At 34.8% G+C, this 27,321-nt stretch overlaps 2 protein-coding genes and 1 long non-coding RNA gene across 3 annotated transcripts; all 3 read left to right on the plus strand.

Annotated features, from left to right (window-relative positions):
• Positions 1-1,029: 1,029 nt before the first annotated feature.
• Positions 1,030-5,185, plus strand: LOC112766210 (transcription factor MYB25). The gene is made up of 2 exons (XM_025812104.3): positions 1,030-1,671; positions 3,783-5,185. Exons 1-2 carry the CDS (start codon positions 1,320-1,322, stop codon positions 4,721-4,723), a joined length of 1,293 nt encoding a protein of 430 aa, XP_025667889.1. The 5' UTR covers positions 1,030-1,319; the 3' UTR covers positions 4,724-5,185.
• Positions 5,186-13,176: 7,991 nt separating this feature from the next.
• Positions 13,177-13,938, plus strand: LOC140180884 (uncharacterized). The gene is made up of 2 exons (XR_011874974.1): positions 13,177-13,509; positions 13,601-13,938. It is a non-coding gene; the product is annotated as an uncharacterized lncRNA (long non-coding RNA).
• A 5,825-nt stretch (positions 13,939-19,763) lies between these two features.
• Positions 19,764-26,573, plus strand: LOC140180491 (uncharacterized). Its single transcript, XM_072221695.1, has 6 exons — positions 19,764-20,258; positions 20,490-21,124; positions 21,238-21,589; positions 22,342-22,481; positions 22,588-22,636; positions 26,181-26,573. Exons 1-6 carry the CDS (start codon positions 19,764-19,766, stop codon positions 26,571-26,573), a joined length of 2,064 nt encoding a protein of 687 aa, XP_072077796.1.
• The last annotated feature ends 748 nt before the right edge of the window (positions 26,574-27,321 follow it).

Raw genomic sequence — 27,321 nt, forward strand, 5'->3', positions numbered from 1 at the left:
GAAATAGCTAATTTTCACAATAAAGTGAAAACTAATGAACATATTATTTGATATATAGTAAACTTTTTTTGACTAATAACAAATTTAATTTTTTATCTCTTTAAACTAAATTAATAATTCTATTTGATATCTTTGTACTAAAATACACTATGAGTAGGCTACTAATACTAAATGAAATAAAACATAATAGAATTATTAATTTAATTTAAAGAGATAAAAAATTAAATTTGTTATTAGTAAAAAAAATTTACCATATATCAAATAATGCGTTCATTAGTTATAATACTAATAGTATATCATACGGTTATTATTATTAATGTATTAACTGAATTTTAATGTTTATTATTTATATATTTAAAAATTATATTTGAAATTTATTTATTTGGTTTCATAATAAATGATAGTTTTAAATTTGAATAATTTATTAATTAGTTTGTACTTATTATACCATATATTTAATAATTTATTAAAAAATATTAATATAATGAATAAAAAAATAATTAAAAAATATTGTTTAAAGAATAATAAGGACAAATAAACCCCTAACCAATTTAAATTTAGAGACAATTAGGTTTTTGTCCATTTTTGAACCTAACACGTCAGTAATTTCCGTCAAGTTTTTGCCGTAAAAGTGATAGAAGGACCGCGTTGACAAACGGACACAGAGTCAAGGACCAAAATAGATCGTGTCTTTGGTTAAGGATCGTGTTGTCATTCGGGAAACACCGGATTGATACTTTACTCTTTGTTGTTGGTCAATACAATTTTTGTATTTTGTTTGGAAATATATATAGACTAGACTTCGTGTTGCTGAATGTTGAGTAGGCCAAGCCTACGTTTTTTTTTTTTGCCTTCGGTATTTGGGCTTTTGTTCCTATGATGAAAATTACTAAGCTCAAATGAACAGGCTTGAAAAGTTTTTGAAATTTATGAGCCCAGTTGAGGAAAAAAGCTCGGCTCTGAATAGTTGAATAAAAAAAAAAAAGGGTTTCAATTTTTAAATATTCAATCCCGAAGGCGGTTATAGGTAACTTTACGATGATGTGTCACGAGTCAAGACACTCCAGTCAACCAAAACGGGAACTAGCGCTGCGGAAACGTCACCAATTCCCCAAAACTGCGTCGTTTTGTCGTTGACGCCAAGGGGACAAACCAGTAATTTTAAGCAATGAAGGTAGAAAAAAGGGCGAAACATTATGCGCGTGTGTATAGAGATTAGAGAGAGAGGGGATAGCAGTTAGTTTGTAGAGAGAGAAACTTTTTAGAGAGAGAAAAACTGAAAAACTGACACACTCACCAAAGTAAACCAACAACCGCCAATGACCGAAGAAGAAGACCGAGCATCTGTTGAACCAATCGCCGGCAATGGCGTCTCTCTTCCGCAAGAGCTCGTTGGAGGAGGAGGAGGTACGGCCGAGACGGAGCCAGCGGGACGCGATGCGGAGGTGACTGTAGTTGGTGACGGCAATAGTGGTGGTGGTGCTGCCGCGGGAAAAGTAAAGGGACCGTGGTCTCCGGAAGAGGATGCGGTACTGAGCCGATTGGTGGCGCAGTTCGGAGCGAGGAATTGGAGCATGATCGCGCGGGGAGTTCCAGGCAGGTCAGGGAAGTCATGCCGGCTCCGATGGTGTAACCAGCTGGATCCTTGTGTTAAACGCAAGCCTTTCACTGGTAATTTCCATTGCCGCTGTGTTTTAGATTGGATGTATGTAGAATTAGGTTAGATTATCTTAACTGTAGTTATTTTTTTTTTGTGTGGTGTGTTTGGGGTTGAATGCTTACAAATAACTATTATTGTTGCACATATAATGCCTTTGATTGTTCATTTTAGGCTGAATTGGCTGGAGCAGAATCTGCTGCATTCGACTGTTTTATTTTTGTTGTGCTCATTTATTCATCCATTGAAGCAATGTTTATGGCTTTTATGGTATTTTGTGTGACTTGTTAATGAATGATCATAGCAGCAAGTTCTAGTTCAGAGAGACTGTTTTGACTAAAGTTGAGTGTTGATTCATGAAAAGATAACAGTTTAACTTATTAAGGCTAGGTTTGAAAAAACTTTTTAAAGAGGCTCCTCATTTTGTATTTACCGACCATATGCTTGTGCTTGCAGTTTTTAAAAAGATAGGAGTGCTTTTGAAAGCACCTAAGGTGGAGCTTTTCAATAATGGTTTGTGCTTATTAAAATTAAAAAGTCTAATATAACTTCATATATTAATTAATTTCCAAATTTAATTCTTACATTTATGTCTAGTATGATATTTTTAATTCTTAAAAACTATTCTACCAAATGCACTTGTTGTTGCTTGTGCTTATTGAAAACTATTTTTAATTTGATTTATCAAACATAGATGCTATAACTTTTATAAGCTACTTTTGAAAAGTAAAAGTTTTACTAAATGCCTAAGACTATTGGCATTTGAAATGGGAAAAAAATAAAAAATGAAAGATCATACTATTTGAACCCTGCTTGCTAAAAAACCATGCTATTTTTTAAACACAGAAACACAATGTGCTAGAGTGGATGGAGATATGCATATCCTGCTTTATCTATGAAAGTAATTAAACTGACTCTGTTTGTGATTCACTGATATGCATTAGTGGATACTTTATTAGAGTGGAACAAATTTTTTCGTTCTGGATTTTCCATGTGAAGTATACATGTAGTGTACCCAGAATTTGTTTTTTTTGGGAGCTAATTAATCGCTACTTTCATTTCTGGTGTTTCTTTGACCATCAACCTGCTAATTGATCATTTATTTGAAATTTTTTATAACCAATGCAGTTACACTAAGTCTTCTCACTACACAATTATTATATGGTGAAACACGAAAGTTACCAAATAACTGGTGGTAATTGGCAAAGTATAACTGAAGTTTATTTGTGAAATTAGACATGCTTTTGTGTTGTGGAGCTTGCAACTAGCCACTTCTACTACTAGCACATCAACTGAACACAGCCCATAAAGCAACAACCTTCTCTTTTTTTCAGAGCATATAGAATTCTTATTGAATGAATATATTGGAAAAACTAGCAGTTTTTCTAAAGGGTTGTTATGTGATTCTTAGTTGTTAACATGCTAAATAATCATTTCATATGTTGAGTCTTTTTTATTTGATCATGAACACAATAATTAGTTGATGAACTGATCTTTGTAACTAATTGTTGCAGTTACCACTCATTTCATTGCTGTTGATTTTCTTAGGGGATAGGTTCGTAAATCCTTGGTATCCTTGTGTGTGTCACTTTAAGTATGAACACCATTCGGTTATTCTTTATTATAATTTGTATTAGACACCAGTTCTAAAATATGTCATGTAGTCATCTATTTAAGTTTCACATTGATTCAGTATTTGACTAAGATAACTTCATGCTCCATATGTCTAGTCTCGGGAATGAAGGAAATGTGTGAGTACAGGAGCAAAAATAGAAATTAATTCACATCTTAGATGTTAAGAGGGAAACATAAACCATAGTTTGGGGTGTGAGAGAATCGATGCTTGGTTAAAAAAATGCTTGGTTAAGAAATTAGTTCAGAATTTAAATGAAACATGAATAACATTATAAGATTCATGGTCTTTAGTCTGGTGTGCTTTATATTTGCTTGAGTTGAATGAGAAGATGCTAAAATCTTTAGTTTCTTGCCAATCTACTTCATGAAAGTTGATCTCAGACATTGGATTGTTATTTTTATGCATATCTCAGTTAAGAAGATATTAGCCACTGGCATTGAATAATTCGCATATCCATTATCAAAGTCTAACTAAAGTTAATTTCTGCAGAGGAAGAAGATTGCATTATCGTATCAGCCCATACAATCCATGGAAACAAGTGGGCAGCTATTGCAAGGCTTCTTCCAGGTAGAACAGATAATGCGATCAAGAACCACTGGAACTCTACCCTAAAGCGCAGGTGTATGGAACAGGGAAGATATGTTCCTCCGCGTGTTGAAGCGATGGAAGATGGTAGCATTGAGAAAACAAAGGCATCCTCTGAAGAAACCCTGTCAGTTGGGGATATGAATTCATATCCTACACAAGTTAGAAATGTCGTTATGAATACTGAGATTAAACAGCACGAAGATAAACCTCCAACTACAAGAAATGATGTTTCCGAAGTGGAGCAAAATCCTACCCTTCATCGACCAGTAGCACGTATTAGTGCATTTAGTGTTTATAATCCTACAAGCAGGCCAACAAATGGATCATCAAGTTCAAAGATTCTGCCATTGCAAAGCCCTTTGATCCAACTACCCAAAGTAGTTGAAGGAGCCTGCAAATTATTTGATGGTATTGAATGTGAACCAATGGTTCCATTGGAATGTGGTCATGGATGCTGTGCACCAGAATCAGGGGGAAGCCATTCTCATGGTTCTTCGCTATTAGGTCCCGAGTTTGTTGACTATTTGGATTCTCCCCCTTTCTTAAGTCATGAACTGATTTCCATAGCTACAGACCTAAATAACATTGCATGGATCAAGAGTGGCCTTGAGAACCATGGAGGTGCCAAAGTAACCGATAATGCCGCAAACTTGACAGGAACACAGGGGGCTGCTACTGCTTCACAAACGGGCTTCTTAGGCCAAGGCCAAAAGAATGACTTCATGCAAATGCAATATGAGGAGGGACCAGGAAAGGTCAGGTTTCTGGGTACAAATACAATGAAAGAAATGTTATCATCGAAGATGCCTCGGCAACATTTCGCAATGCCTGCAGAAGTTTGATACTAACCTTGGCTTCCTCTTATGGATTTTGGTTATTTATCTCGTGGTACTTTGTTGGTGAGTGGATAGAGCATACATGATATATAAGTCTGCATTACCACAATCAATCTCCCTGTGGAGGGTATTATTTCTAGAGAGCATATAGTTCACACAATATTTTTATATTATTGAAAATTTTACAATAGAGATATCACTTTAAAATGATCTTCTCAATGTAAAATTTTCAGAAATGTAAAAACATTTTACGAACTACGGTATTTATGAGTTGAGATTTAGAGAAAGCGATGGAAAACTGAAGATTCCATTCTCTCAATTTGTCAGACAAACATACCATCTGCTATTTTGTTAAGTGAGCATCAGTTTTTGACATTTTGTTGAGATGTAGTTCAAAATAGTTTTGTTGAGGACATCCATGAACAATTATTCCTTCAATTATATATAAATTTACAATTTTTATAAAAATGTAATCTTAACAATTTATCTTGGACAAAAAATTATGAATGTTTAGCTCAGACTTGAGTTCACCCACAATTCATTTTAAACGTAAAAGTTGTGGATCAATGCTCTTGTCATTTCTTGTGTAGCCATATCTATATTTTTAATGAATCATATTAGGTGGACATTAAAATTAGTCATTAGAGTAGAATATATATTAGAATTTAAAATACATAATAAAAATGGATTAAAATATACAACATAGTAATCGATTTTAGTGTGTAAATAATATTTTTAATTTTCAAAATATCTTTAAAATAAATTGGAATTTAGGTAAAATTCAAGAGGTTTTAGGAGAGGATTGGGTCTTTATTTTCTCATCCATGAAGGCTTTAGAAGCAAACTTAGGGGATGAATAGATAGCGTAGCTTCTTAATTTCAATGATAAGTTTAGCATTAAGTGAGTGTGTTTCCTCTATTTAAATGCCCATGAAAACTCTAAGGTTGATTTATTTTTAAGAATTTAGAAAGTTGAAGCCCCAAAGTTCTAAAGGTTGTGCATCTTTCTTTGGTTCATTGTTAATAAAGTCCTTTTGATAAATGAGATTCAATCTCGTAGGTAGGGACGGATCCAAGAATTTAAAAGTAGAGGGACTGAAAATTAAAATCTTGTATAATCAAATATAATGTTATATATTTGATAATAGATATAATTATAACTTTTAATTAAAAAATTAATAAATATTTATCAAATAAAAAAATCATCTCAATCTTTATCTTTTTTTTTTATAGTTTTACATCTAATAAAATATAAAATTATTTATTTTTAAATATTTTGTTAATTAATTTATTTTATTAAATATTTATATGACAGTGAGTTATATTTTTATGTTTTATATCATTAAAATATATGACATAAAATAATATAAATTAATTGCACAAATAATTTTATTCTGTGAATTTAAAATATATTAAAGTATTTTTATATAATAATAGGAGTAAAGTAAAAATTAATGAAAAATAATAAAAAAGAAACAACTAAATAAAATTAGAAAAAAAACAATATTATTATAAATAATATTAAAATATCTTTTATATGATTATAGATGTTAAAATTAATTTTTAAACAAATGTAAAAGAAAAATTCTAAATCAAATAAAAAAATACAAATAATATAAATGCATGTAGAAAAATTTAAACCTTAATATATAAAGAATACCAACTCTTTTTATTATTACTACACTATTAAATTTTACTCTATACAATACATCTATTATAATAGTATATGAGTTTAAAATTTGTTGGGGGGGCCAAGGCCACTACTTGCTCCCCTTGAGTCTGTCCCTGCGGTTGTAGACACATGACTCAAGAAGATCCGGTTTGTGGTTCTTGGGAGTCTTTGCTCCATATCCTTCGCGACTGCAAAGTCGCAAAAAATACATGAAAGAACATGGATGTTTCATTGAGTTCCAATACGTTCTTTAGTCAACCATTCCTTTTCTGGTTGTTAAAGAACTTATCATTTCAATCCCATTACAAAGGCGTTCTTTGACCCTTGTTGTTAACTAGTACCCTATACTCTCTTGGTATTATTGTAACAAACATATTTTTGAGAGGGAATGTAGTAGATGAAGGTAAGATTCATGATTTGGCGACGCACTTAGCTAAAGAGTATAACATAGCGGATGAGGAAATAGCTCAGGTAAAGAAAAGAATTGGGTGTTTTACTAAAAACCAAATATGTTAGATCTTTTCAAACTCTCCATTCATTAAGCTGAATTCTGATAATTCTGTCATAAAGGACGCTACGGTGACTCTAGCAGAGTTCGGGAGTATTCTGTTAGGTTTAGACTTGATTCTAAATCTTGGATACATGAATATTTGCATATAAGTGGATTCTAAAATAGCAATAAGTTTCTGCCTTCAAAAAATTATTGAGTTGCACTCTACAAGAGCGTTAGTTTTGGCTATTAAAAAACGTTGTAATAGACTAGTAATTAGTAGGGGTGGCAATGGGTAGGGTAGGGTAGGGTTTGGATCCAACCTTAACCCTACCCGCTGGTTGAGAATATCCCAACCCTAACCCTACCCGCTCTTAACTTGCGGGTACCCAACCCTACCCGCGGGTTACAAAAAATATACAACATTATTATATAATTGGATGATAATTTAAAATAGAACTGATTTTTATGTAAAAAAAAATTATTAAATTATCAATTAATGATTTTCTTTTAGGATCTTTTGCATTTAATGAGAGATTTTTGATTCAACATCTACTTAAAACATATTTTTATATAAGCTATGAAGTACGGACACTTCGCTGAATTGCCGTGTCCGTGTGTTGGACACATTTCGGACACGACACTCACCGACACTCGTCCGACACGCGTGTCTGCTGTGTCCAATCTTGTCTTAATAAAAAATAAAAAATTCTTCTCCGAACACACTTGGACACACCTAAATACCATCACGTGTCAGCGTGTCCACTCTTATTCTTATTATATATTCTTGAAATAAATTTAGATATAGTATATATTATTATTTATTAAAATAAAAAGATATTTTAATACTTGATATAATTAAAATAAGACATTAAAAATCATTAAAAAATTAATTTATATTTTAATATCAATAAAATATTAAAATATCATTACCATTTATCTAAAAAAATACTTTATATTTTATATGTATGCGTGTCCCCGTGTCTTATAAGATTTTAAAATGTGCGTGTCGGCGTGTCTCGTGTCGTGTCGTGTCTCGTGTCCGTGTCAGTGTCCGTGCATCATAGTATATAAGTATATAATATAAACATATATAGAGTGCGGATTGGTCGGGTAGGGTTAAAACTCAACCCGCACGAGAACCCTACCCACACCCTACCCTACCCGCTGCAGATCAGATGGGGTCGGGTTGAGTATACTCGCGGATAGAGTACATATTGCCAACCCTAATAATTAAAACATTGATCCATCAAGATTTCAAAAAGCGAATACTTGTACAGATAGATTAGCATAACAAAAACATAAACTTTAGTTGGGATGTCATTTTTTTTTCTATTCCCTCGTGTATTATTTTTAAAATTTTATGCAAATTTTATTAGAATGACATAATTTTTTTTTTTAGATTTTATGCGCAACTATCTAAAGAAAAAAAAAGTGGTACTGTTATTTCTCAAATTTCATTGGTTTAGTGTCATCGGCAAACTGATATATCACTTTATATCAAATCAAAATCAAAGTGAAAATACTTTACAAATTAAGGTGATGAATGATTTGAGTTTTTTATTTTTATTTTTAATAAAAATAAAAATAAAATATTAAAATATAATTGATTGAATATTTTGTAAATATAAATTTTTTTTCCAAAATTTTCAGTTATTATTTTTAAAAACGTTTTTATTCCAATTTTTTATTTTTTTTCTCTTCTTTTTTCTAGTGTTAGTTTTTTGACACACCAACTCATTCTTTCAGGTACTACAACATTCATACTACTTCATTGCTGCAAAAGTAGTGGATTCAAGCATAAATATAGAGTGGGGGGTGATTGGAGTTTACCTAAGCACAAACGATCAAATCCGACTTCATCAATTTGAAGAACTTAGCTCAGTTATTCAACAATTTCAGGGGGTAGTAACAATAATGGGAGATTTTAATGCTATTTCATCCCAGAATGAAAAATCAGGAGGGAATTTCAAACCCCAATCGGTAATTAATGCTTTTAATTCCTTTATAGATGCTCACTCTCTTGCTGATTTGGGTATGGTGGGTAGGCCTTTTACCTGGACTAACAGGCGCAGAGGAGAGCCTCTCATTCAGGAAAGATTAGACCGTATGCTTGGGGGAGTTAGTTGGGTGGCTAACTATCTGCATGCTACTGTTTTAAGATTGTCAGAAACCGGTTCAGATCATGCTCCTATCCTACTTGATACTAATCCAGCCAGGGAAAAATCGAAAAAGAGATTTAAATTCCAAGAGAGATGGTGCTCTAGTCCAGAAGTTCGACAAATAATCAATGAAGCTTGGAAGGAAAGAGTTGAAGGTTCAGCCATGTTTGTGTTGGCACAAAAAATTAAAAAATGCCGCTATAAACTGGTTCAGTGGCAGCAAATAAGCAACACAAACTCCAAAAGAATAATTGAATAAATCCAGGGTCAGATTGAAGCTCTTCGAACAGAGGGTAAATTCGGGGGACAAGAATTAATTGAATTAGAAAGGCAGCTAGAAATAGCATTTCATGATGAGAAAATGTATTGGAAAGCCAAGTCCAGGATCAAATGGTTACAAGCGGGTGATCAGAACACGCAATTTTTCCATCAAAAATTCAGAAATAGAACCAGGAGGAACAAGATCTGGAAACTAGAAGGAGATAATGGTGAAGTTGCAACCACTAATGCAGGAATAGCCGAGGTGGCAGAGAGTTATTTCAGGGGCCTATTTACTTCTAACTGCCAAGCTAATCCTGAGCCGTATTTTACAGACTTCGAGCCAAAGGTTACAGCTTCCATGAACCGTCGGCTTCGAAGACCGATCACTATAGAGGAGGTCAAGAGAGCTACATTCAGCATTCACCCTCAGAGTGCGCCTGGTGAAGACGGTATGACGGCTAAATTTTTTCAGAATTTCTGGGACATTGTTAATGGAGATGTCTTTAGAGCGGTTCGAAGTTTTTTTGTAAATAGAAGAATGCTAAGAAGCCTTAATCACACCCAAATCTATTTGATTCCAAAGGTTCCAGATGCCAATACTATGAATCAGGTGTGACCTATAAGTCTTTCTTCAGTTATCTATAAAATTATCTCTAAAGTCATGGTGCATAGACTTCAAGGAATGATGCCTAAACTAATAAGCCTTAACCAGAGTGCTTTTATTAAAGGTCGACTTATATCCGATAATATTCTTATTTCCCATGAATACATGCACTATCTGAAAACTAAGCGAAAGGGTGTGGCAGCAGAAATGGCCGTCAAACTTGATATGAGTAAAGCCTATGATAAGATAGAGTGGCATTTTCTATGGTTTATGCTAAACAAGCTGGGATTTGATGATACTTGGATTAACTAGGTTCGCAAACTAGTAACTACTGTTTCTTATTCCGTCGTTGTGGAAGGCCAACCTTTTGGCTTTTTCAAGCCAAATAGAGGTATCCTCCAAGGAGACCCTCTATCCCCCTATCTTTTTTTATTTTGTGCAGAAGGACTCTCCTTCTTGCTACACAAGGCAGAACAAAACAGTACTATTCAAGGAATTCAAGTCACTAGGCGATGTCCTAGAGTAAACCATTTATTATTTGCTGACGACTCTATTCTATTTTGTAAAGCTTCTATGGATAGTTGTGATAATATTCTTAATTTACTAGCATCCTATCAGAGCTTCAGCAGGCAGCAAGTTAATTTGGCCAAGTCGGCAATATTTTTTAGTAACAACACCCCGAACCCAATTCGAATTCAATTGGCAGAGGCATTGAACATTAACCACATCGAGGCTCAGGACAAGTATCTTGGTTTACCCTCTATTGTGTCTAAATCTAAAAAGGAAACATTCAGTTTTGTTAAAGAAAAAGTTCGAAACAAGGTTCAAGGGTGGAAGCGCAGCCTCCTCTCGGCAGGGGGAAGACAAGTCCTTCTAAAAGCGGTGGGCGAAGCCATTCCAATCTATACTCTATCCTGTTTCAGACTTTTGGATAGCCTAATCTCAGATATTTACAGCATTCTCACACAGTTTTGGTGGGGACAAAAAGGGAGTCAACGACGTATGGCTTGGATAAGCTGGAATACGATGACTAGACCGAAGAGGGAAGGTGGATTGAGTTTTAAAGACCTTAAAGCACAAAATCTAGCCTTACTGGGAAAGCAATTTTGGAGGATCCTAACACAACCTAATTCTCTTGTAGCCAAAATACTCAAAGGAAAATACTACAAATATACAGAGGTACTAAAGGCAGAGATAGGAAGCTCACCTTCATGGGGCTGGAGAAGCCTTTTAGAGGGACGCTCTGTAGTTGAAAAAGGAATCACTTGGCGAATTGGCTCGGCCTCTCAGCTGCGTATCTATGAAGACCCTTGGCTTCCTCCTCCGTATCCGTTCACTATCACGCGCAGCCCGCACCATCCAAACCTAGGACGACCTCTTTTCTGGGTAAAAGACCTGTTCACAGAGAACCAACAGTAGAATCAGACATTGATCCATGAAAACTTTCCGACAGATATTGCTAACAAAATATTGACTCTGAAGATTGAACCTGGAGCTGATGAACTTCAGTGGGTATTGAACAAGGGTGGAAAATATGACACTGCATCAGGCTATTCGGTGGCATACCAATTCAATCACGACCCAATTGAGTTTTGCCCCCAATTGCTGAGACAAAGGGATGTATGGGTTACCTTGTGGAAGCTAGCTCTCCCCCACAAAATTAAGATTTTCCTTTGGAAGAGCATCCACCAACGTCTCCCGGTCTGCCACCTCCTTCACCATCGCTTCCCATCAATATCTGGAATCTGCCCGTGTTGTTCAGAAGAAGATAAAACAGTGCTTTACTGCTTGGTGACATGCAAATATGCTAAAGAAGTTTGGAATCAAAGCCCACTAACTTACTTGCTAGCAACCCCCCCCCCTTCTGGTACCTTTATCCAATGGTGGATATCATCAATGGAAGTCCTCAAATCTAGCCCCAATCGACAGACCCACTCCCATTTTCTGGCTATTCTTCTCTGGTTCTTGTGGAAGGAATGAAATTCATGGATTTTTGAACACAAACGGAGATCCCCCAGTGAAATCCTCTCTTCAGTTTGCAAGCACCATGATGAACTGCTGTGACCTCCAAGCTCCCTTCTTACCTAGCTTTGATAATTTTGGTATCTATTTCTTGTTTAAAAAAACGCTAGTCTTTACCTTCATTTACTGAAGGCTTGGTTGGGTTATGACCCTATCTTCTTTCATTTTGTCCTAGTAGTAATGGACAGCTGTACTTTCTTTTCTATTAATGAAAGCTTATATCTTTGGAAAAAAATGTTGTTATTAGACCATCTCCAGTAGGAAATTCATCCCAGTTTCTGTTTATGACCCACCTGTCATAAAAAATAACTCCACATCAGCTTTTGCGTCATAAACAGTAAATAGGAACTCAAAACATCTCTCTCTTTTTCATTAGGAGGAACTAACTTTAGTCCCTGTTGTGGTCCCACTTAATTAATTAATTAAAATACTTGAAATTAATGTAATTAATTTTTTTCAATAATGTAATTTAAATTTATAAATTTAAAAATAATTCACTATTAAAAGATATTAATATTAAATAAATTCATATATAACAATAATACACAATATATAATTTGGGGTTACAGTAAATTTGTAAAATTACTTAATACAAAGAAAAACATAATTAAGCTCTATAGTTGACGACAAGCATTGTGAAATTACCATATGTGTTCAATCAAGTCCTCTTTCAGTTGTCTAGGAGAAATTGATGGTATGATGCAAAATCTTCTTCTCCCAGTTGAGGTTGTGATAAATAATTAATATAAATTAATTATAATTTAATTACTTAATTAATTATTAGTTAAATAATTAATATAAATTATTAATTAAATAAAAATATCAATATTTAATATAATTATTTAATTAATTAACATAATTATGTAATTAATTAATATTTTATACAATTATTTATTTTTTACCTAACTTGACATTTGGCAAGTGTGGATTAGCTAATGGGAATCCTCATTCAGAGGGACTCCCTCGTCTTGAAATGAGTGAAGGAACTCACTTGAGTTCCACTCCAACACTCCAATTCTCTTTTCTCTCTGACAAAATAGTAACCGGGCTCCAAAATTTAACCCGTTGGAGATGCTCTTAGATCCTTTATTTTCTAATAAGTTTACACATATATCTTTTTAAAAAGATGAAAATAAAATTTATTATTTTCATTAGCAGTTAGTCAATAATATTTAAAAGGCCATTTATAACATATAGATTTATTCATACAGATTGAAGAATATTGTGACAAGTGGCATAATAGAGAACAGGCTTGGCAGAATTTTTTCACCTTGTCGGGCTTGCCTATTGAATGAAGCCGGCTAATGAAATAAGGAGCCAAGGTTGCAAATCTCCAATTGGGTTTATGGAGGTGGGCTGCTCCATTGTTTATGTTTTTTCATTTGGGTCATCAGTGGTGGACTCCTTTACTCCTAATTGGGCTTATACATCTTCTACCATGCTTCAGGATTTTATGGAACAGAGCACTGCTGTAATCCCTCTTCTCTGCTCACCGGCGTCGTGTTCCTCACTGCTGGAGTTCGCGACTTGTTCTGCTCTGCTCCGCCGTGTTCTTCTGCTCACGCCGTGCTAAAACCTCTGGTCTGCTCTGCTTGGCGTTCTGTCCATCATACACTCTTCTTTATTTTGATTTGATTCCTTGTTTAATTGTTATCGCTTTTTGGTTGTGTAGATACAGGAGCAGAGAGCTCAGAATAACAAGTCACTCTTCAACGGAAACAAGTTCAGGGCATTTTTAGGGTATAGACTATAGATAAGGTCACACATCGAATGGATGCTTTGCTAATTGTTAATTAAGTGTAGTAATTTTGGGCATATAGTTACATGAATTCGCCAATTAGCTAACATATTGCATACTAATTCATAATTTATATGTGTACTAGAACGCCATAACTATACTTTTCATATAAATTATTTTACATTTTGGCTTACTGTGTATCGGTATTGAAACATATTGTGTATCATGTAACTATGATTTTGAGGACTTATCTATGTGGTTTGTGGTTTTTTTCCTGGACTGTTCCTAACAGAGTGTGAATTGCAGTATGGAGGGTATGAATTGAAAGATGGAGGTGGATCAATCATGAACCTCGTTTGTGCCTCCATCTAGGTTTGACAGATTATAAGTCTCTTCTCAATACTCCCTCTGTGCCTCTTCCTTCTTCACTTCTCATCTTTTAAATCAAAATTAATCAATTTGTCTTAACCTAAATCGTCACATGTTATTTAACTATGTGAACTGTATTGTGAATGGTAAAAAATATAATTTACTGTTTCGTTTATAGATTGGTCTTTCTTTAGAGGGAGTTGAATTTTTATCTCTTCTCTATATAACTTGAAAGGGGATAAATTCGTTATCCTTTTTCCTAGTCCTTGTAGCATTATTCTTGGGAAAAGGACTACATATATATGCAAAATTCATTCATATACATTTTTTAAAATTGTTACTGTACTAGCATGTGGTCAAGACTTGTGCTTTCATTAAGAAGAATGAATAGTATAACTTTGACCATTTACTAGAATTTGTTATGCTATCTTTTTTTTCCCTTTTGTATGTAACTTTGTTCTTGGAACTATTACTTTTCGTGGTTTAAAATTGTGTTTCTGTGAAATACATGATACGTAGTAGACGTCTTTTCCTTTAAGCCGATGTTTGTCTCAAGTGCCCAAAATGATGATATAAGGCGTTTTTTTTTTTTGTTTAATTCTAAACACAAGCAATACTCATACCTTATCATTGGCTCTTTCTCGGAGCATTATCATCAACTTGCTGTTATATGCACAGTCAATTAAGATTCTAGCATTAAAAATGTAGTGGCACACCTCTTTTTTTTTGTGTTTTATTTTTTTACAGCACTAATCATGCAGTCATGGGGAATGAAGAAAGACTACATATTATATGGAAGGAAGGGCACTGCCAGAAATTAACCTAGTTAAATAAATATGCGACTGCCAAAGATTGTCATATATGCTGGTAAGTTAATGCATGGTGCATTAGAACCTTCGTTATTTGTAATATTTTTTGAAAGTTGTATTTAGTTAGAACAATAATGAAAGAGTTCCCAAAATGAGTTTTGGTTATTCTTGAAGAAATTGAAGTGAAAAATTGAGGCTATTTGAGGTGAATATGTTAAAATAAAAAAAGCAGAGGGGCAAATTTTTAATTACCAATTTTTTCAAAAATAAAAATGCAGGGTTCAAGTTATAAATATTTTCGTTAGTTAATGTTACTCCCACATAAGAGAGGGAGTAACCAGAGTAACCAATCCGTTGTCCCAAATTATAATGAAATGCTTAAATTACAAGAAAAATGTCAAAATGTAGCTATGTAGCTTAAATTGATGCCATAATAATAGTAAAAGAGACCATACTTGTAAAGTGATGTCACAGTAGGTTGAATTTCTTCACATTGTTCAACAACATCAGCTGGTGTTCGTAGTGATTTTCCTGACAACTGCAAGCAAGACACCATTATTTTCATCATCAAACAAGATAAAGATGTGGAAGCAACTAAATATGGAAGGAAGAGTTTAACGTTAAACATAAAAAGAGAAAGAGGGATAAGAAATTTGAGTCAGACTTATCAAGTAAAAATAAACCCTATAAGTCTATTACTACCATGGCTTAAGGTTAGTCGAGAGTAGGCATTCAAATGGAGGAAAGTAAGAAGGAAGTAAAATGTTCAAGAAAAGTCGGCACACAAGTCTCATTAAAAGTGGTGTGAAGAGAAAAGCAAAGTTGACAAATACAGAGAAAGATAAAGCAACTACTCATGCTCCAAAGCGAGTTTCAAAACCAGAAACATTGAAAGGAAAATTCAAAAGAAATTTATAGATTCAATTCAATTTACCCAATGCTCCAAACCTCTAAAGCAAGACACCATTTGAATACTATAAAATCGAATAGAGAAAAAATAATGAAATTCATACCTGCGATGAGGACCAAACCAGAACAGCAGCAACTTCTGATCGTGTCGGCAACGGAAACGTGGACGGCAGACGCAGGCAACGCGGGCTACGAGATGAATCTGTGACTTCGATCGGAGTCGGTTTCCAGACGTGAACCTCCGCCATGGCACCACGACGGCGGCTGTATCCCTCTCCCTGCAACCCAGAGTTTCATTTTTGGGGAGAAGATCTTCGTCAATACTTCACCCTCCATAGATACTGGTGAACTGTGTTTCACTTTTTTTTCTCCTATTCACAAAATAAATAAATAAATTCTAACTCTTTTTGAAATCCAATCCACTACTGCCAAAGCCCACTTCAATAGGTCCACCAGCCAACATTATACTTAAGCAATTTTGGCTAACTAGCTCAGCCACCCATAAGATAAAGCAGGAGATAAGCCCTGCAACCAAACAGTCAGGTGTCGATCTCATATTTATGCAAAGAGAATATCTGTAAATCTGTACTAATTTACATCTATACCATAGAGTGACCCTATTTAAAAATATGAATTAAATATATATTGTTAAATTATTAAGATAGAAGAATTAAATTAATGACTAAAAAAACTAGCAATAAATGAAAAAATTCTACTTTCTCTTTAAATTTTTTGTATTTTTTTAACCCAACAATTAGCTCACCAAATATTATCATCATACCAGTAGTTTCCAAATAGTCATGAGATATCAAATCTTTCTTTAAAAAATTGAAGTCAAATAAGAAGATAATAATAATAATAATAATAATGACAATAAATTTTTACAATAATAATGAATTTCTTTTGTATTAAGAGAAGTCACGTGTACCCTGTTTCAAACTTTCAAGTTTCAATAATGAATTTCTTTTGTCCCTAGTGTATATGGGGCCATATTCACCAACACCGTAACTACGTCACGGAAATTATTAACACAAATAAATTCTACTCAATCTTTTCTATATTAACGTATAATTTATTTTTTATAATATATTAATTTTTAATTAAATAATATCTGGATCTAATTATTAATTATATAATTTAAATTACTTCAATTTAATTAAAATTAATATCTTAACTATAATAAAATTATTTTATAATTAAATTATCATTTAAAATAAGTAATTTTATAATTTTTTAAAATATTAATATTTAATTTTTTTTTCGAGATCATTCCTCTTCAAACACAGAAAAAAAACCTTTTTTTGTTAAAGGCTGTGTATTAGCTTTCTACTTTATTGTTAATTTGTTTGTTAAGTGGTTTGGTCACGATGACCTTTCTTTGCATAAGTCATTATGAATTTTTTTTTTCATAATTAAACATTCAACAATAGTTTGACAATGTTATAGTACTTTTTAACTCCGATCATGAGAAAGTAAGAAAGAGAGCGAGAGAGAGTGGGTTGGAGAAATACAAATTGGGTAGGTCTAGGCAGTCACGATCCAAAGTCAAGGATCTAAGGATTTGGAACCGAAAAGAGTACGTCTGTTTGGAGAAGGAATCCTTTAGTATTTTTGTGGATGGGCTACCAGAAGATATATCAAAACATGAATTGTTTGGCTTTTTTTCGTGGACAGGGCGGATCATTGACATATATCTATCAAGGAAGATGAGAAATGGTGCGGTATACTTTTTTGCGTTTGTACGATACACCACAAAGGGAGGAGCTTTGAAAGCAATTTCAGAAATGAATCGAATGCGATTGCGAGGTCAGGAAATTTTTGTGGGAGAGGCGAGGTATAGACGGGATACTGACCAGGGGAAGAAGGCAGTGGTTGTGGACACTATGATTCGGCGGACTGATGATGGGGTTGTGGAACGTCGAAAAACTAGTGTTCTGGGAGGGGAACAATCGGAAGAACGGAAAAACATGGACACTGGTAAAGATATGCATGGAAAGTGTGGGACGAAGTAGATAGACGTCTTGGTGGCATAGCCTAAATTGGGCTGTTACAGAAGAGTGTTATTGGTACCATGATGACAGTTATAGACTTTGGTTTGTTGAACGCGACAGCTCGTAAGGAGTGGCCTCACGTGGTCAAGGTTTGTGAGATGGGGGCATACAAAGCCTTACTAACCTTTGATAGCATTCGCAGTATGGAAGCGGCGCTCGCACTTAACGGGAACGGCCTGTTGAAGTTTTTCCATAGGGTATGGAGGTGGGAGGAGAATGACTGATGCGAAACTAGAAGGGTGTGACTCGAGTGCTTCGGAGTACCGCTACATGCTGGTCGGAAGCTGCGTTCCGTACAATCGGTGAACAGTGGGGTAAGGTGGTGAATTGTGACGATGCAACAAAATCATGCCAGTCCTTTAGTGTTGGACGAGTGCAGATTGACACATGTATGTTCGAGGTCATTCATGAATGGGTACACATTACTGTAGGGATGGTTGGATTCGATGTGTTCGTAAAGGAAGCGGGAACTGAAGTCGATGGCTTACTGCCTTGTGTGATGAAGGATGTGTTAGAAGGCACTGATGGGTTCTCTATGGGAGAAAAATGTGCTATAGGAGATCCTGGAAATCACCAGGGTGGTAATAGCAGTAATACGCAGCTGTCGGAATGGGATGCAGCAGCAGATTTGATGGTGACGACGGTTAGGGAGGAGGATCAACGACAAAAAAAAGTTGTTATTCAACATGAGGATTTGAATGAGTGGAGAAATCATTTTTTAAATTTGAAAACAGCAAGAATAACAGTTAGGTCAATCAATTCTGGTGTGCTGAGGGCTGATCAATCGGATTTTGCAGCAAGTAATGAAGATGCTAATTCGGATAGAACTGAATCCTGGAATTATAGTAGGACCGGGATGGTGGCTGGGGTGGAAATTAATAGCAATAGTAGGAAGGGCGGACTCGGGGCTACTGACGCTAATTCTCTGTGGACAATCAGAGTTTTGGTAGAAGACAGATTGGGAGTGGGTTTTGCAGCTGAGTACGATGCTTATGATGCTATTGAAGGAAGGCATAGGGAAGAAGGGTGTCGTGCAGGAGTTCGGGCAAGGATTAATGGGGATGAACATTCGAAGAAAAGTTGTCCAGGTTGTTGTTCAAAAAACGTTGAATTGGCTAATGAGATAAAAGATGATGGCCAAGAGGTAGATGCGACACAAGGACGACTTGATAGGGAGGACAGAGGGACTGGTGAGACTCGGAGGGTTGCAGAGAACTTGGAAGATGCAAGAATATCTGAAGGCAGCGAAGCTGAGACTGAATCCTCTGAAACCAAATGGGATGATGAAATGCAGGAAAACAAGAAAGCATGGGAGTTGGCAGTGGAATCTGGAGTAGTTTAGTATAATGAGGAAGATGATATTATGGCTATACTCCAAGCACAGAATAAGAAAATTGCGCAGAAGAAAAAGCAAGCTGAATAGAAGGAAAAGGCAAGAAGAAGTCGGCCGAAAAATCACAAAAAGGTGTGTACAATTAGTTTAAAATGATTTTTGGTTCTTGGAATGTTAGGGGTTTGGGGGGAGTTGGAAAATTGAGTATGGTAAAGCGTTTTAGGAGAAAATTTTAGTTGAATATGTTAGGTTTAATAGAGACAAAGAAAGAGGTAGTAACCAAATATGATGTAGTGCAATTGTGGGGAAATAATGTGGTAGGATGGGAGTACGTGGGGTCAGAAGGTGCTTCCGGTGGGCTATTGTTGATGTGGGATGAAACGATTTTTTAGAGGAGCAACGGTTATAAAGGGAAGAGATGGTTGTGTGTGGATGACGTTGTGCTAAAATATAATTTTAAGTGTGCTTTCTGTTTAGTGTATGGTACGCACCAAAGGGAAGAGAAGTTTGTCATGTAGGAAGAGCTGAGCTTTTTATATGGGCTTTGTCAAGTACCTTTTTGTTATTTGGGGGACTTTAACGAGGTTGTTCAAGTGGAAGAGAGGAAAGGAGCTACCACTTTGACAATGACTACAGCTGAATTTAAACTTTGGATTCAAGATATGGAGTTTTTGGACGTTGCACTTGCTAATCGTATGTTCACATGGTTTAGGGGTCAGTCGTGTAGCCGCATTGATAGAGTTCTGGTTAGTTTGGAGTGGTTAGAAGAGTTTCCTGAAACAAGGCTTAGAGGAGGTCCAAGAGGTTTATCATACCACTATCCATTGATTGTGGATATCACAAGATTGGGAGGGGGGCCGAGACCTTTTCGGAGTCTGGATGCTTGGTTTACTCATGAGGGTTTCTTGCGGATGGTGAAGGGGGAGTGGAGGAATTTGGGCGACGTACAATTCATTGACAAGCTGAAGGCTTTGACGATCCCGCTGGGTAAATGGCATAAGGAGAATTTCAGGGACATGGATATGAAAATTATGAAGTTTGAAGAAGAGATAAAGAAAGTAGATGATATGGTTAGCAATGGGGTTGTTGATGGAACTGTGGAAGCAAGAAGGAGGGTGCTGGTGAGCTCTTGTAAGAAATGGTATATCAGAAAAGAGTTACATTAGAAGCAGATGTCGCGATCTAGGCATGCCAAGGAGATGGATAAGAACACCCGCTATTTTCACAATCTAGCCTCAGCTCGAAGGAGAAACAATTGGATTGAGTCCTTACTTATTTATGGGAGGATAGTGAGAAATCAAGTAAGGATTAAAGTTGCTATCAGAGACTTTTATAAGAATTTATATCATCAGGAGACCTCGCCAATAATAGGGTTCCGTGATGGACTGGTTATCCGGATAACGGAGGAGGAGGCAACAGAGTTGGAATGGATGCCGTCTAATGAGAAAATTAAGGATGCAGTTTGGGATTGTGAGTCAACTAAGGCACCAGGCAGTGATGGGTATAATATGAATTTCATTAAGAAGTGTTGGGAGGATGTTAGTGGGGAGTTCACTGCAGCCGTGATGGGATTCTTTCAGTCAGCTATTTTACCTACGGATGCGAATGTTACTTGGGTGGCTTTGGCGCCAAAGTTTGTCAGAGCTAAAGAAATCAAGGACTTTAAGCCAATTAGTATGGTGGGTTGTATTTATAAGGTTATATCAAAGATCCTGGTTCAGAAGATGCATAAGATAATGCCAGGGTTGGTAGGAGAAACACATAGTGCGTTTGTGCAGGGTAGGAAGATACATGATGGGATTTTGATTGCATGTGAAACTGTGCAGTGGCTGAAGTTGAGGAAAAAGAGCTCGACAATTATTAAACTAGACTTCCAAAAGGCTTATGATCGAGTCAAGTGGAGTTTTGTGGATATTGTTTTGCAAAAGATGGGGTTTGGCCGTAGATGGAGGGAGTGGATAAAGGAGTGTGTGTGTTCTGCGTTTATGTCGGTCCTAATAAATGCCTCTCCCTCTAAGCTCTTCAAAATGGAAAGGGGTCTACGACAAGAGATCCTCTTTCTCCCTTTCTATTTGTGCTTGTTCTGGATGTTCTACATAGGATGATTAGAGAGGCGGTGCGGAATGGATGTATTACTCCAGTGTTGGTTGGAAGGGATAACATTGAGTTGTCACATTTGCAGTTTGCGGATGATACTATACTTTTTTGTCCTTCTGAAGAAGAGACGATCAGAAACTATAAGCGGTTGCTGCGCTGCTTTGAGATGATGTCAGGGCTAAGTATCAATTTTGACAAGTCCAACTTGATTCCGGTTAATTGTGAGCAAAGTTGGGCACAACAGATGTGTCGACTGTTAGGGTGTAAAGAGGCGTATTTACCTGTCAGATATCTTGGCATTTCTCTGGGGGCGAATCCAAGGCTGGTCAAGACACAGAAACCAGTGATTGATAAGGTATAGGAAAAGCTAAGTCTATGGAAAGTAAAGTCTCTGAATAAAGCGAGTAAGCTGGTTCTCATTAAATCTGTTATTAATAGCCTACCTATTTACTATCTCAACTTATACAAAATGTCGAAGGTAGTAGCAGACAAAATAATATTCTTACAAAGACGCTTTTTGTGGAGTAAGGAGGACGGGAAAGGCAGAAGGTTTGGGAGTTGGTTATGTGGTAATTCGGAATACAACGCTCCTGTTCAAGTGGTGGTGGAGATTTTCGAAAGAGGATTGTCCACTTTGGAAGAAAATTGTATGTTCCTATAATAACATGAATTCTTCTGAGATGATTTGTGATCAACTTGTACCTACAAGAGGGGGTCCTTCGAAGGATATTTGTCAATTACAAATCAGGGAGCCACAAGTGAGAAAGAAGATGATTAGAGGCTTGGCTATGGTTCTAGGGGATGGTAGGATAATCCGCTTCTGGGAGGATAGCTAGTTACCTTGTGGTATTCTGAAAGTTACTTTTCCAAGACTTTTCTCGGTCTCAAATCTTTAAGGATCTGTCATAGGGGATTGTGGGTTCTGGGATGGGTTAGAGTAGATTTGGAATTTCTAGTGAGAACGAGAGTTATTTCAATGGGAGCTAGAACTAGTAAACCAGCTTCATGCGGTTCTGCAATTAGTGAAACTGACAACTGAGAGAGAGGACAGAGTGATCTGAAAATTTGATAAAAAAATGTGTTTATTCTACTAACTCATTTGTACAGGTATTGCAGGCAGAGGTACTTCCTGTGGAAATCACAAGCTATAGCTTCACTAGTACTATTTGGAGAGGATTCGTCCCACCAAGGGTTGAGTTGTTTACTTGGTTTGCACTGGTTGGTAAGGTGAATACAAGGGAAAGACTGTATAGATTAGGTGTTATTGGCTAGAACGATAACATGTGTGTTTTATGTCATAAATCTGTTGAAACTGCTTTTCACTTGTTCATTGGTTGTGAGCTCACTTGTCAGGTGTGGTGTACTTAGTTGTTCGCTCTTGGAAGGATATGGACTATTCCAGGTATGCTCAAGCAACACTATGAAAGTTGGACGGATATATCAGCGAGAAAGATAGAACGGAAGCGGTGGTTGGTTGATTTTTTTTTTTTGCGGTCATTTTGACAATTTGGCTAGAAAGAAATGATAGAATCTTCAAAAATCAAGGTTCATGTGTGGTGGATATTATTAACAGATCCTTTATAAGTTACGATGAGTGGATTGGTGATAAACCCTATGGTTGTTGATGGTAATGTCGGAGATGGCTACGGATTGTTATTTTTAGTGTTATGAATTTTTGTTTCTTTTTTTTTGCTCCACCTTGTTGTATTGAACTTTTTTACTTAAAAAAAATTAAAATTTTAATATTAATAGTTAGATTTATTTAAAAATTTAAAAGTTCACATTATTTATAATTTTGTAAAAATATCTTAAAAAAAATAAAAGAATAGATAAAGTGATATCTAAATCTTTCAACTATTACCACAGGAAAATAGTAATGGTTATACTACATTATAGAGTGAAGGATGATTTTTATAATTTAAAAAATAAAGATAAGTTCGTGCTCCAGGTTTGGAGGATCGGTTACCATTATTATTGAAGTCCAACCAACCTAATAGTTTTAGAATAGTATTATAAATTAAAAAAAAATTAAAATAAACATATTAAATTAGTGATAATATAATGTAAAATAACAAAAAAAAAAATGAAATAATAATTTAATTAATTTTAGTCTCACAAAATACATATTTTATGGATAGATAACAAATAATGCATGTCTTTGATCCAATTTTTTGTTAAGTCATCTAAAAAATTACTTTAAAATATATATACAAGATGATAAAAAAAAATTGATAGAACCAAAATTTAATCTCAAAAAGTAAAGAAGTTTCAGGGAAAACCATGATAACAACAACAATTGACATGGGATTTTAACGACATTGTTAAGGATTGATCTACGGCAGAAGAGAGATCGAGTAAGAGAATAAAAGATAGCGACAATGTCGATGCTTCTTGTCATGACGACAACGGTGATACTTGGGACGACGGTGAAACGATAAAAACAACAAAATGAGGAGTGACAGAATGCTTGAAGTAACAAAAACAAAAAATATTTTTTTAAGAAAAAATGATTTGAGAAAAAAAAATTTGTTATTAATATTTTAAAAAATTATATAATCATCCGTTTTAAATAATAATTTAATTACAAAATAGTCTTATTATGGTTAAACTGTTAATTTTAATTAAATTGAAATAACACAAGTTATTAACATAGTAAGTTAGTAAGTAATTAGATTAAAATATAATCTAATTAAAAGTTGGCATATCATAAAAAATAAGTATATCATAAAAATAATAAAATAGAATTCACCTTCTTCTTCTTATTATAAAATTAAGTATATCACAAAATTTCATAGATGTACTAAAAGAAATTTTCCTACACAAAATGTCTTCAAATTTATTATGTAAATCGTGAGATTGTCATATTTTTCGTTTGCTCATAAAATGGGACAAAAACCAACAATTTAGTATGGTGGACATGCAATACCAAATTATGAGATTTCATGATGATTTAGGTTGAGAAGCATGCAACAGTAATTTGTGGGCTTTGATCATGATTTATATTCACAATCTAGTAAATCCTAGATTCCATCCAGGATTTAGGTTCAAAAGCAGAAATTGTGTAAATTATGGAGAAAGACAACCATTTACAATGGAGAGACATAATAAATGGCTGAAGCCAACGATTTTGTAGGATGATTGGTAATTCCTGGAAAATTCTCACTATTTAATGGAATCCTAAAGCATCTTACGCCTCTATAAATAACAAAGTAGCGTAATAGTTTTATCATAAGAGTAGAGTAGCGTGTCAAGAAAAATGGGCAATAATTTTTAGTACTTGTACATTACAAGAGAGAAATTAAAGAAGCTACCAAGGATAACTTTCATCGGTAAAAAAAAGTTATCTGATGTCTTTATAGTCATTTATGACATTTGTAGAGTTACAAAATAATATGGATAAACTATTATTTTAATCTTTAATATTTGGATCAAATTCTAGTTCTGTCTATAATATTTTTAATATTTTATTTTAATCTTTAAAAAATTTAAATATTTTATTTCAATTCAAAAATATTTTAAATGAATTCAATATTGTCTCGTTATTAAATTTGGTATGAACAATTAATATATTTAAGAGCCAATAACATTTGATTTTAGTATATAAGTAAAATCAACTCCCCAATGATCACTAATGTAAAAAAAATTTTTTTGACTCTGGAATGTTGATGATTAATTGATAGGATTTGAGATTTTTTTTATAAGGAGATTGAGAAGAAGTGTTACAAAAAAATTTTTATTATGAAGAAGCTTGATTTTTGCAATAAATAAGTGAACTGGATTAAGAAGTGTGTTACCACAGTGTCCTATTCTGTTACCGTGGATGGACAACCATATGATTTTTTCAAACCATGTAAGGATTGCGACAAGATGATCCCCTCTCTCCCTACCTTTTTCTACTTTGTGCAGAAGGACTTTTCCATCTGCTCCACAGAGGAGAACAGAGGAGAAAAATCTCAGGTTTAAGATTCAATGGTAGATGCCCTATAGTCAGCCACTTATTCTTTGCAGATGATTCTATTCTCTTTTGCAAAGCAAATGAGGTAGAATATCACAAGTTGATGAAGATACTGGAGTGCTATGGTGATGTTAGTGGACATACAATTAATTTCTCTAAGTCATCTATTTTCTACAACAAAAACACTCCTAGTTCGACCAGAGAATTTTTGTCTCATTTACTTCAGATTCTACATATAGGCAGACAAAATAAGTATTTGGGACTGCCAGCAGTGGTTAATAGATCAAAAACTTTGACCTTTAATTTTATAAAGGAGAAAATTGATAAGAAACTGTAGATTTGGAAGCAATCATTATTATCGGTCAGTGGGAGAGAGGTATTAATTAAAGCAGTGGTTACGATAGTTCCGATCTACACTTTGAGCTATTTTAAGCTCCCGGACACACTGTTAGACAAGATTCAGAGAAAGATGATAAATTTTTGGTGGCACAAAGGGACTCGAAAAAAAGATTACAATGGATCAGGTGGGATATAATTTGCAGAAAAAAGAAGTATCGAGGCTTAAGTTTTAAAGACTTGAAAGTCTTTAATTTAGCCATGTTGGCTAAACAAGGCTGGAGAATCATCATGAAACCTAATTCTCTAATCAACAGAATTTACAGAAGCAAATATTTTAAATTTTCTTCTTCTCTACGAGCTGACACAGGCCGGAACCCTTCTTGGGCCTGAAGAAGCCTGCTAGAAGGAAGGAAAATTATCAAACGAGGTATCCGTTGGTAAGTGGGGCGAGGCAGTCAGATTGGAATTACGGAGGATTGGTGGCTCAAAAATGTGAAGTTAATATCCGAACAACAACAAATAGTTACAGACCTAAATTTGATTTGAGTTAATCAACTCATTCATAATAGACAGTGGAAGGAGGATATAATCAGAAATAATTTTAATTCAGAAATTGCATCAGAAATCTTACAAACTGCTATTATGGAAGTAGGAGAAGATCGGCTTACCTGGAGAAGTGAGAGGGACGACAGGTTCATGGTGGCTTCTGACTACAAAACAGCTTTTCAAATGGTACATTCTTCGATTAGCCAATTACTCTATCTGTGCAGAGAAAAGAGACTCTGGAATTCATTGTGGGAACTCCAATGTCTGCCGAAGATTAAGATATTCCTGTGGAAAACCCTTCATGATGGCATCCCAGTTTGTCGTCGACTTCATGAAAAGCTACCAGCAATCCCAAAAATCTGTCCTAGATGTAACAATTTTGGGAAAAAACGTAAATCACTGCTTAATTGATTGTCCAAAGTCACAAGAAGTTTGGCAGCAGTCAGACCTGGGAGCTTACCTGGCACAAAACAGCTCAGAAGAATTTTGGGTGCGATAGAGCCGGTTCATGGAAAAGCATGACGAAGATATCATTGGAGAAAAAATTCAGCACTGGCAACAATTATTCTATGAAAAATTTGGACCGCGAGAAACCTTCTTATCTTTGAGAACAAAAACACTTCACCAAATTTGATTATCACTTTAGCGCATGAATTCATGGAGGAGGTCCAGAAGAGAAATGAGACTTAATATGTATGTTTAGTCATGTTTCGTTAAAGATATGTTAATTGTTTGAAAATCCCTTTCTTACATTGTCGTATGGTTGTCTAATGTGGACCCACAACTTTTATTTATTTATTTTAATAAATAAATACCACTTTGCCTAAAAAAATGTTAATGTCTACATTATTCACTCTATTAGTTATTTGTGTAAATTTAACAGTAGGACAATATTAAATTTGTTAAAATTTTTTAAAACAGAAATAAAATGTTTAAACCGATAAGAATCAAATTATAATTTGACTCAAACGTTAAGAATTAAAATAGTATTTTATCCAAATAATACTTTATAGAAAATTTGTGTGTTAAAAAAAAAAAAACAAATGACTTAGTTATTGTACAAGATCCCTATTCCAATTAGATAAGGATTTGTGAAATATGATTCTTTTGAGTTCTATAACAATGATAAATTGCAAGTAATATCAAATTTTGAAGATGTGGTTGCAAGTTTTGGAGAATTTACTCCAAAACCTCATTCTATTGGTACTAGGAGAGCTTCGAGCTCAACTTTTATGATTGCAGCTCCT

Source organism: Arachis hypogaea, chromosome 17 (assembly GCF_003086295.3).
Source record: "Arachis hypogaea cultivar Tifrunner chromosome 17, arahy.Tifrunner.gnm2.J5K5, whole genome shotgun sequence".
Classification (NCBI taxonomy): Eukaryota; Viridiplantae; Streptophyta; class Magnoliopsida; order Fabales; family Fabaceae; genus Arachis; species Arachis hypogaea.

What these genes read in the sequence shown, in the direction of transcription:
- LOC112766210 (XM_025812104.3), top strand. Translation starts at nt 1,320, where the DNA reads ATGACCGAAGAAGAAGACCGAGCATCTGTTGAACCAATCGCCGGCAAT. An exon ending in TAAACGCAAGCCTTTCACTG is followed by an intron (nt 1,672 to 3,782) that starts GTAATTTCCATT and finishes TAATTTCTGCAG; the next exon opens with AGGAAGAAGATTGCATTATC.
- LOC140180491 (XM_072221695.1), top strand. Translation starts at nt 19,764, where the DNA reads ATGACTACAGCTGAATTTAAACTTTGGATTCAAGATATGGAGTTTTTG. An exon ending in GTGAATACAAGGGAAAGACT is followed by an intron (nt 22,482 to 22,587) that starts GTATAGATTAGG and finishes CTCACTTGTCAG; the next exon opens with GTGTGGTGTACTTAGTTGTT. An exon ending in AAGGATATGGACTATTCCAG is followed by an intron (nt 22,637 to 26,180) that starts GTATGCTCAAGC and finishes TTATGGAAGTAG; the next exon opens with GAGAAGATCGGCTTACCTGG.